The following is a 12202-nucleotide window of genomic DNA, read 5'->3' on the forward strand; positions in this document are numbered from 1 at the left end:
TTGTTTTCCATGGCTGTAAACATAACAACCACATATATGTGCAAATATTTCTTCTAAATATTCCTACAAACTAGTATTAAGAACCAACATTAAAATTTTGGCACACAGTTCCCTCACAAAACCCCTGAAATACAGGGGAATTCCTTGGTGGTCCAGTGGTTAAGACTCCACGTTTCCAGTGCAAGGGAGATGGGGTCCTATCCCTGGTCAGTGAACTAAGATCCTGCAGCCCATGATGTGGGGCAACAAACAAACAAAAACCCATGAAGTACAGATGGCAAAAAAAGAAACATTAACTAGCTTAACTTCCTACCTACCAGTTTGATAGCCAAGAGTGGTAGCTTTGAATAACCATGTAGTCCTCCATCCCAACAAACCTACCACAATATATAATTTGAAACATTCAAAAAAATATTTCAGGCTGGTTCTATAACTTTTGGGGAGCACTGTTGATATCAGGATCTCAGCTTGAGACTATGTTGATGGAATCTTTAGAATTAAAAGCTACCCAGGTACATACCACTGTGCTCCCATTATTCATGTTGTGAATGTCCCTGTGGGGATGGGCACAGAAGTCTAGGCAAGCAGTGACCCCAGAGAAAGGACGACCTTCTTTCTTCCCAAGCCGACATTCTCGGGCAATATGTTCAAGCGCCACCTGAAGAGTAATGAATTACCCACAGTTTTAAGAGACAAAAAGAATCACCTTCAATAAAGATAAAAAATCACTTTATGACAAGTTTATAACTTAGTTACACTTATTATTTCAGAGATTTAGATTATCACAGTGATTGTGTAGTTTAGTAATATTCAAGGTAAAGAATTTGAGGCTATATGAATTAAAATGACAATCACTGAAGGCAACAGGAGGACACTGATACTTGGTGGCGGGTAAATAAGAAGAGTAGCCTGAAATATTTCATTAGGAGAAAAGACTAATATAGTGCTTTGATCATGCATCCAGTGTTCAAGGTCTATAACAACAGTATAGAAAGTCAATTTGTAACCGTTTAAAATGAAAGGTTAGAGAAGCACCCTGGTGGTCCAGTGGCTAAGACTCCAGGCTCCCAGTGCAGGGAGACCAGGTTTGATCCCTGGTCAGGGAATTATATCCTACATGCTGCAACTAAGACCAAAGATCCCATGTGCTGCAACCAGCACCCAGCCTAGCTAAATAAATAAATAAAATGGAATTGGAAAGAGACCTTGTTATTCATGATAATACAAATAAATATTTAATTTTTATCATATATTTTAAAAATATGCACCCCTGGTTATGTTTTTCATTTTTGTTTGTTTTTGGCATAGTTGCTCTGTTTGCAGGATCTTATTTCCCTGATCAGAGATAAACCTTTGCCCTCAGCAGTGAAAGTGAGGAATCTTAACCACTGGACCACCAAGGAATTCCCTGGTTACATTTAAAAGGTATTTTACACTTATTTCTACTTTGTCTGCTATATGATTTACCATTATTTTCTCCCAATGTATGGTTATCCTTTTCTTTTCTTTAAAAAATGTTTTCCCACCTCACTTTGATTGATTTTACTGACATACATAACATATGTAAGATTAAGGTGTACAATGTGATCACTAGAGACATGTATATGTTACAAAATGATTACCATAATAAGGTTAAACATAATTACAATTTTTTGGTGTGTAGAGGTAACATTTAAGACATAATTAAAACTTTTAAGTATAATACAATATTATTAAATATAACCAACAAGCTGTGCACCAGGTCTTATTTATCTTATTGCTGGGAGTTTGTACCCTGTGGCTAATATCTCCTGATCTCCCCCACTTCCTAATTGAATTAAATCTCATTGTGGATATTTAATTCAATTGCCATGAAAAGAAAGTGAAAGTGAAGTCGCTCAGTCCTTTCCTACTCTTTGCAACCCCAAGGACGGTAGCCTTCCAGAGTCCTCCGGCCCTGGGATTTTCCAGGCAAGAGTACTGGAGTGGGTTGCCATTTCCTTCTCCAGGGGATCTTCTCAACCCATGGATCAAACCCAGATCTCTTTTTTTGCAGGTAGACACTTTACCATCTGAGCCATCAGGGAAGTCCTCAATTGCCCTAATACTGTTTAAAAAAAACACTAGATAATTTTTAAAACTGTCAATAAAAGATCTACATTGAGGTAAAATTTGCAAAACAATTTCTGTTAACAAGGACATTGTTTAGATGTAAATTTCAACCATGTTTAAAAGCTCTATATAAGGTCCCAAAACATACCTGGTTTTGATAAGCAGCTGGAGCATACTGCTTATAAATTGGAGCTAATTCTGTAGCCAAACTCTGTAAATTATCTTCAAGGTTTTTTTCCTATAGGAAAAGACAGTCCATAAAAGTTGTTTCATAATTACATATGAGTGATGAATTTATATAACATATGAAAATGAATTATACCTCACTGCTGATATGTTCGTTATTGGTGCACAGTTCATACTTACCCTGATAAGCTACCAAAGAAAATGACATGATTGCTACCATAAATCTAAATTATTAGTCACTGTTATGCTTAGATTTAGTCTTTTGAAATTAGAAGTCTATGTTATCAGCTAATGAGAAATCTAACTGGTGTTAGAGGTAAGTTACAAAGCTGCTCATGTCACAACAAGAACCACATTTTATATTTATTCAATAGTAGAGGTCACTTGAAGTAAATCAAGACAACTTTCCTGGTGGCAAGTGGAGATGTGGAAGAATTCTCACAGTGAAACAAGGTTCTATAACAGAGATGGGAGAGCAACGCATATAAGGCACATACTGTGTATCAGATCCCCGTGCTAAGAGCTTCAAATATAATAAGTAGGCAATAGGCTGTCTAAATCCAGTGTTTTATTTTCTACACAGTAATGTCTACAAACTGAGGAAGATTTGATAGAACTGTGGAGAAGCCTTAACACTTTATCAAGATTCTGGGGTCTAATGATAGTAGAAACATGTAAGACTTTTTTCGAAGGACAACTGTCATGACAAGAGTAGTAAAAATGCCACTGATGACAGTATGAGGTATGGAGGAGAGGAAGGAGCCTTTAGTAACACTAGCTGGAAAAACATTGTGATAGTTTTTCAGAGATGATTGTATCCTAAATCAAATCAGAGATTGATAAATGATCAGTCACAAAAGACAAGTGATGAAGAACTGACAGCAATGAAGGGCTTCAGCGGTTTGAAGGTTTCTGTCTCATTTGTGATCTGGTAGATGAGGAAGGAAAACCTTCCTGAGGATCAGTTCACCTCTGGTATACAGCAAACTATTATAAAAGCCAAAGCCACATAGCAATGTAGACATAGGAAGTTAATTCTTGAGTGCTTTATAACAAGACCCAGTCTTGGCAACTGCAAAGCACCAGTGATAATCCTTTTAGTTTCCTACTCATTTCGGTTGGTGTGTTCATTGAAAAGGAAATTTATATACATAGGGTCTATATCTAAATTGCTCTCTTCTATTCATCTGTCTACTTATATATCTGTTACTTAATGTAGCTTAATAAATACAGTCAAGGAGGTCAGACCACTGACCAAAAAAAAAAAAAAAATCCTTCCTGGCTATATTGACACATAATTTGAGGAAAACTTCAGAATTACTACTTAAATGGCTAGTTAAAAGACTTTATTACATTTTATTGCACTTGGATATTGGGTAGGGTAAATTGTGTTTTACTGCTAGAAGAATGTTACGAATCATTCAGTGTCACTAGTCAGGTTGGGCAATTTTTTATCTTATGAAGTAACATTTCTTGTATACAAATGAAATAAAGCACGTAAATAGAAAAAATTAAAACATTTAAAGATGATTATTATTGAATGCAGGTTCTTTATCCATATTATAAAAATCCTTACTAACTGTTTCATTAGAGTAAGTGGGTGTATGGAGATTTCTTATTAGATCTTTACACAATGGGGCTCACACCCTACATCCCTCTGCCCTTCTCACCCTGTACCTTATCTCTCGGGTCATCATCTCCACATCAGTGCCTACAACTACCCACCTGCATCACATATTAACCCTGAGGTTCTTATTAATGACCAGACAGCCTCATTTGGATTTCTCTTAAGAATCTCCAAGCCAGGGCATCCAAACTGAATCGATAATCTGTCTTCTATAAACCTAGTCTTGTTTCACCACACCCTTTGTCAAGGAATAGCACCTAGTTTTAACAACCTGTCCAGAACTACTACTTATCATTTCTTCTCTCACAACCACATTCTAAGTCACTACTATCGCTTCTTTGGACTATTCTAAGGCAATGGCACCCCACTCCAGTACTCTTGCCTGGAAAATCCCATGGATGGAGGAGCCTGGTGGGCTTGCTAAGAGTCGGACACGACTGAGCGACTTCACTTCACTTCACTTCAATAGCTAGCCTATCTTGCTAAATGAACTCTTGGCCAACTCCAGTCCACAGAGCAGCCAGAGACATTCCATTAAAAAAAAAAAAAGGTATCATTTTATTACTCTCTGCTTTAACATTCTTCAATGATCTTCCCATATTCTTAAAGGCCACTCTATGCACCTCACTTTCCCTAGCCTGCTGAGCCTCACACTGGTCTTTTCTCAGTTCCGGAAAAGAGGAATGCTTCTTCCTGTATTATAAACACTACATAAACATTACTCATTGTTAATAATAACCATAAGCAAAAACTGATCGTCCATTTATTATATGAGTGTTATAGAATATGGCAGCTTCATCAGATAATTATTTAGAAAAAAATTAACTTTAATTTTAAGGTTTATTTTAAGGAAGAATTCACATCTCATTATCCAATATTCTGATCTTTGAACATGTTACCTTCTCATTATCAGGTATTTTATATGTCCTTTTAGTATAGTTTTCTCCCTAAAGGTCTGATAAACTTCTTGTTAGACTTCTTCTAAGGTATTTTATCTGCAAAAGACAGTGCTCTCTAGAGTGATTTCCCTCTTTTATTATAGTAGATGGGAACAAATAATTTTGATTAATCTTTAAAGGGATTATTTACTTATTCTGAGCTTTCCTGAAAGATGTTACATTCCTTGTATTATAGATACAATTAGAGTAATTCCTGTTGCTTTATTTTGTGTTTCCTATTTATCTTATATCCCAATTAGATATTATCTTATATCTCAGTTACATTTTTTAAACTAACCTTGCTGACTGAAGAATGGGTTTTTTCCCACAACTAGTTCAAAGCTTATAAATTATATTTGTATTCATCTAAAAATTTTTAAATATACACTTCTCAAATACATATTTCTGACAACATTTAGAGCAGTATTTTCCAAGCTGTGGGTCATGACTCTTTAGTGGGCTAAGAATTCAGTTTGGTAGGTCAAAACTAGAATTTAAAGAAATGAAATTTTATTTAAAAAATGTTTTGCTGCATCAGTGATCCTCAGCAATAACTATCAGATATTAACTTTTTAATATTTAAATATTATCTTTGTTATATGTAGTAAGGCTAAATGTTATTTTGTGATAGTTTTATCTATTCATTTCAAGATATATTTTTCCAAATAGTTACTTGTAGTATAAAATGTTTTTACACTCTTGGTCACAGCACAAAGCTTGAAAAACACTGATCTTGGAGTTAATCATTATCTAAATTCTCCCCACTCCAAACAAATCATAAAACATTGCCACACTTAATTTATATAGGTGCCCCACCCCCTCCCATTGCCTACCCACCCCTGATTTGAGAAGAGTATTGAATTATACTTATAGGTTGTTATTTCAATTAAAAAATGTAAGTACTCAACTTATTTAATTTAAACTTAACAATAAGGTTGACTAATTTCTTTGCTCACCATGGCCTCGTGTTCCGGACAGATTGGTTCCGGTTTCATATATCTTCTTTCTGGATTACGTCCTTTAGTAATTCTTTCATAGTAGTGCTGTGGGTAGTAAACTTACTGAGTCTTTGAAATGTTGGCAAATAGCTTTATTCATTGTTCCTACTTTGGCTGGGTATAAAATTCTAGGTTTTTTTTTAACAGTGAATTCTCTTTAGGGTGAGGGAAGGAGGGAGTCAGGGACAATTGGAATTTGGGTTGATAATTAAAGATTTTACCTACATTATTTAGAATTTTAAACTATTTTCTTATATATACATATACACACACATATAGTTACTATTTTGTCACTACGTTCTAATATTAATTTTTTACAATTTAAAAAAATTTAAAGAAATGTACTTATATATTAATAAGTATAATTCATAAGTAAAAAGGACACTTACATGTAAGGGAGAACTTGGATCAATTCTAAATCTTCTAGGACTTGGGCTTCTACCAAATTTGCAGCCATTGAAATACATACTCCATGAACAGCCAAAAGAGAAGGAAGCTCCACAAGTCTCTGGATCAATTCCTTGACATGTACAGGTACGACTGTAAGATGATAATTGCAAGGGAATGAACTGATAATGTAGGATAATACCTCAAACAGAACATTTCAGGTTCATATATATATAGAAGCAAGGATGGATAATGAAATTATTTTAACATATCTATTTCATTACTTATTTTATCTAAGGTAGTGTTAACAACACTAAGCTAATAATACTTGAACGTAACTAAAGCTTCAATTAAAATGTTTGTTCAAGATTATAAATCCAATAAAAGGCAAGAAACCATACAGATCTGGAATATATATAACCTTGTTTGATTTGGAGATATCCAAGGTAAGAAATAAAAAGCCTGGATTTTAATCATAGATCAGTTTCCTATCAGAATTTGAAAATTATAGCACCTCATTGGACTTAAAAATACATTTTTGAAAAATGATAAATAAAAGAATATAGAAATTTGATTTTGATCAAAACTATATTTGATTGTGAAAGTCAGGAAAATGCTGAATATGAAGAAGGAATAGTTCAATTATTCTAATTTTCACAAAGATAAAACATATACTTTAAAGGGAGCAAAAGATTACAATTACTTGAAAAGAAAAAAAATAAGATACAAAGAGTATCAAAGAAGAGAAACTTTAAATTGCAGAATTTCAAAGAAGTCAAAAAAGTAGAAAAATGTACTGTGTTTAGTCGCTCCATCACGCCCAACTCTTTGTGACCCCATGGACTGTAGGCCACCAAGCTCCTCTGTCCATTGGGATTCTCCAGGTAAGAATACTGGAGTGGGTTGCCATGCCTTCTTCCAGAGGATTTTCCCAACCCAGGGATCAAACCCAGGTATCCTGCACTGCAAGCGGATTCTTTACGTCTGAACCACCAGGAAAACAGGAATACTGGCTTCCCTGAGGATCTCCCAGGGATCTTCCCGAACTGAGAATGTAGTTTAGCTATTAACTATGAGACCTAAAATTGTCTCCTAAATAGTCAACATCACCAATGATGAGACAAAAAGACTTTAATATAGCTCTTAATATTATGAACCGAGTGTAATATTCTTGCCAATAATTCCTGAATTGAATTGAATCAGGAAGACAATCAAAAATTGAGCAACAGTTTGCAAAATTACCTTGTCCCTTTCAAAAACACAGTGCTATGAAACACTGAAAAAATATAGATAAAAGTACCAAGGAACCCAAAAGACAAAATAACTTATTCCATCAAAGCCTGGGTGGGAGAAAATTAGTATGCAGTACCTCATAGGAAAGTAGATGATATTTGAATTAGAGAATAGCATTTTATCCAAGTGAAATAGCCTGGTTTTGATAATTGTACTGGTACCTGGTACCTGATTTTGATAATTGTACTGATAATTGTACTGTACCTCATTCTCTGAAGTATTATTTAGAACTAAAAGTTTGCAACTACTTCACAAATTATCCAGAAGAAAGTATAGAAAAGAGCAGTAATGATAATGACATGTAAGCTTATGTGTATTGTGTGATTATTTGTGGAATTAGAAATAATGATGCCACAAATAGGTAAGGTAAGGGGTATATAAGAATTCATTGAAGTATTCTTGCCTCATTTCTGCAACTATAAATTAAAAAAAATAGGCTTGATCTACATTGAGTAAAATAGCATAAAACTTATTTATGAATTATTGGGAAAAATAAGCTTATATGTACACAATTTACAACAGTTTCTTTATATTAGAGGTATTACTATTATTATGAAGCCACACAATAAAGTAGATATATTAAAATTATATATACATATTTATTGGTATTAAAAAATAATAAAAAGCATAATGAAATGATTTTAAGCATTAAAAAAGTACTCTGGAAGATATACAAACAATCCTATGAGGAGGTTAGAGAGGGGATATTTTATAATTTGTATAACAACATTTCTTTTTTAAAAAAAGAGAACTTTTTGAGGAAAATCATACAAAACACTGTTGAAGAACACAAACACTTGAACAAATGAAAAGAAAAATCTTTTAATGGGATTGTAAGATTCAATATCAGAATAATGTCAGTTTATTCTAATTTAATCTAATCCCATTAAAAATACCATTAGATTTATCTTAAAACTAGACAAATTGATTATGAAGTTCATTTGAAAGCAGAAACATTTTTTAAAAAGCCTTGAAAAAACAAGAATGGTGAGCTAGTATAATGCCTCTATAATATACAGAATTCATAAGAAAAAGGATTTGATTTTTGTATAAACTTGGTATTTTGAGTCAAGGGGGAAAGAGGAACTCTTTAGCAAGTAGAGTTGTGATAAAAGGAAAAAAGAATAGAAATGAATCCCTTCTTCTCACTTCTGTCCAGCATAAATCTTAAATGATTTCTGTTTTAAAAATTTCTGATTTCAACAAGAAATAAAAGAAAATATGGGTGAATTATTCTAGAGCTCATGTGAAAGAAAAATGGTCTTAAATATCACAAAAAATTCAGATACAGTAAGGGAAAAGAGATATAATAAGTTACATTAAAAAAAAGTCCCTGAGACTGCAAGGAGATCCAACCTATCAGTCCTAAAGGAAATCAATCCTGAATATTCATTAGAAGGACTGATGCTGAAGGTGAAACTCCAATACTTTGTCCACCTGATGCAAAGAACTGACTCATTTGAAAAGACCCTGATGCTGGGAAAGATTGAAGGTGGGAGGAGAAGGGAACAGCAGAAGATGAGATGGTTGGATGGCGTCACCAACTGAATGGACATGAATTTTGAGTCAACTCCGGGAGTTGGTGAAAGACAGGGGGGCCTGGCGTGCTGCAGTCCATAGTGTTACAAAGAGTCAGACACAACTGAGCGACTGAACTGAACTGAACATACAAAACAAAGTCAATTTGCTGTACAGTTGAAATGAACAAATATTGTGAATCAACCATACTTCAATGAAATTAAAAAACTAAAACACAAACGGCAGATGCTCTTACCATATGAAAAAATATTCAGTCATAATATGAAATATGCAAATCAAAAGAAATTGAAGACATTTATCGGAGAAGGCAATGGCAACCCACTCCAGTACTTTTGCCTGGAGAATCCCATGGACGGAGGAACCTGATAGGCTATATAGTCCATGGGGTCTCGAAGAGCCGGTCGGACACGACTGAGCGACTTCACTTTCACTTTTCACTTTCACGCATTGGAGAAGGAAATGGCAACCCATTCCAGTGTTCTTGCCTGGAGAATCCCAGGGACAGAGGAGCCTGGTGGGCTGCCGTCTATGGGGTCGCACAGAGTCGGAACGACTGACGCGACTTAGCAGCAGCAGCATCCCCTATTAAATGGGCAAAATTCAAGTTTGACTACAATGAAAGCTATAGAAAAATGGATATTCTTTTACACTGCTAGAGAAAAATGGAAAATGGTACAATTCCTATGGAGAAGCTGATCCTTTATAGAAAAATCTCTCTCTTTCAGACTCCAGGGCTAAGAAGGATCAGGTGTCAAAACGGAAACAAGGGAAGAATTAAAGAGAATATCCTAAAATGGCCTTAACTCACTATGAAATAAAGTCTCCCTTCTAAGCAATGTTCATTCTTTTCAGTTGCATAATACCTAAAATTCTGTTCTCACCTATAATATATATATGTCTATTACTTGGTAGTCAATTTAACAAGATATAAAACTGATGTTAAAACAGTACAAAACAGATTTGATTACTTTTCATTGAGCGTGCATCTTCGGTCTGTGGGATGACCATTGTATGACTTGAGACTCTCGGTAAGCTGTGAGTACAATTTGTCAGCCATCGGGAGAGGAATGCCGTCCCATACCATGATGAGCACCACCATCACAGCTGTTGGGCAGTGGTGGCCTGTACGCTGTCGAACCAGACAAAGAACTTTCTCTTCGTCGCTGCTTCTTCTTAAAACCTGCCAAAACAGAATGTATACATTTATGGAAAACAAGAAACCTAATGTCAAACGCAGTGGATATTGCTTTTAAAGCGCTTCATCACTACATTCTAGTTTTTTAAACTTACTATTTCTTAAAGAATTGACGCCTATTAGGCCTTTAGCTGTTAGACTAGCTGCCTCCAAACAACTCATCACAGGGTATCCAAGGTTACTTGACTAACAAACAACAGGCTGAACAGAAATCTGTGGAAACAGTTTGTGTTTTATTTCACTGTTAACACAGTATTGCAAAACAGACAACAGAGAATCCCATGGAAAAGAGCCTAATTAACTCATCTGCTCTTCCATAATTGTCACAATAGGACAAATCTAGCTAAATGGAAATAACCTAGTACTCCCAACATTAAAAATAAACTCTGAGCACTGATATTTAGCATCTGAGGAAAACTGTGGATATTTGCCTTGGGCAAATGGTTTTGCCATATAAAAAACAATTCATATGTACATAAAGCAATATTCCTGCAATTTTTTTCCATGCTGCCACAGATAGTTATCATACCCATCTTAAGATTAAGATGTTCCAGCTGACAGACAATACAAATTATAAGTAATTGTGAATTTATCTTACACTGCATCATACACATGGGTAGCTAAAAAAAGATTCATAAGTATTTAAAATACTGTCCAGTGGTCCTAGTGTTTACTTTTGTTAATTACATTTAATTACTATGCTTAAAACTCCTTCCATATATCACATATTACAGACAGACTAATTAGATCAATCAGTATGTACTCAGTAAATGATGAAACTGCCCACCCCTGTGACGACAATGGAGCACCCAATAGCATAATTAATATTCCATTTTTGTTGCTATAATATTACAAAAACTTGAGATGAAACTTCTTAAGATGTTAGTTACCCAATATCACTTTCTTCTGTCACTCCAGATGGTTAACAATCATTGCTACCAAGGCATCCCTTGAGTAGAGTTGGCTTTAGGACCTTCCCCCTAAACACAATTATTTACATTAAAAAAATTTTCTATGTTTTTATGTCCTTTTACAGCCAAAAAATACATTTGCTTCCAAATAAGCTCAAATGCAAAATGATATTGTATCAAACAAAGTCACACCAGATAAACTTCATGCTGTCAAACCAAAAAGTTATAGTGCTAGAGTCTTTGTGTAGGAAATGCTAAAATGCTATTTATTCATTGTATTCATGCCTTTTCTAGATCTGTCATAGCTCTTTCAGTGAATAAAAGAAAATTAAGCAAAATGAGTCTGTAAAAGTTTCAATAAGCTGCTTAAGTATCACTATCTTATGGATATTTATGTTCACTCAAAATTCATATAATGAATGCCAAATCTAAACAATGGTATCAATAGAGCCTTTGGGAGATGCAGATGATTAGGTCATGAGGAGGAAGCCCTCACTAATGGCATCAGTGTTCTTATAAAAGAGACCCCTTTCTCTCTTTAGCTTCTTCTACCATTTGAAGACACAGGGAGAAAAAGGACCCACCAATCATGCTGGCACCCTGATCCTCAACTTAAAAACCACAGAACTGTGAGAACTGAATTTGCTGTTTATAAGCCATCCATTCTGGTATTTTCTCTAGTACTCTAATCAGAGTAGGACAAATATTAAACTTCTATGAAATGTTTGAAAATTATAGAAATATTATTGAAAGAAATTAAAGAAGACCTAAATAAATGGATATACTATTTTCATGGAATAGTAATTATTATAATGATGTTAATTTCCCCAAAGTTTGTTGCTAGATTTGATACAATTCCAATCAAAGCCCTACTAGAATTAGTTTTGTTTGGGCATGGAAATGGACAAAGGTTTTGCAAAGTTTATATGGAAATGCAAAGGACCAAGAAGTGGAAAAAAAGGAACAAAGACAGAAAAAATGGTTAATCAAGTATCAAGACTGATTGCAAAGATATGATAATTAAAACAGTTTAGTAT

General features: G+C 34.5%; 1 protein-coding gene across 4 annotated transcripts in view; it reads right to left on the reverse strand.

The window, feature by feature from the left end:
- The window catches only part of TET1 (tet methylcytosine dioxygenase 1), a 137975-nt gene that overhangs the window by 15309 nt on the left and 110464 nt on the right, over positions 1 to 12202 (reverse strand). For 3 of the 4 annotated variants that reach the window (XM_070364497.1, XM_070364499.1, XM_070364500.1), the window contains 5 exons: positions 10028 to 10239; positions 6230 to 6380; positions 5799 to 5885; positions 2240 to 2329; positions 521 to 658 (listed from right to left, as the gene is read on the reverse strand). In XM_070364497.1, coding sequence (XP_070220598.1) covers positions 521 to 658; positions 2240 to 2329; positions 5799 to 5885; positions 6230 to 6380; positions 10028 to 10239 — 678 coding nt within the window. The remainder of the gene's footprint in view (positions 1 to 520; positions 659 to 2239; positions 2330 to 5798; positions 5886 to 6229; positions 6381 to 10027; positions 10240 to 12202) is intronic. The other variant, XM_070364498.1, reaches the window with a different exon arrangement.

The sequence above is a fragment of the Bos mutus genome, chromosome 28 (assembly GCF_027580195.1).
Source record: "Bos mutus isolate GX-2022 chromosome 28, NWIPB_WYAK_1.1, whole genome shotgun sequence".
In the NCBI taxonomy this organism is placed as follows: domain Eukaryota; kingdom Metazoa; phylum Chordata; class Mammalia; order Artiodactyla; family Bovidae; genus Bos; species Bos mutus.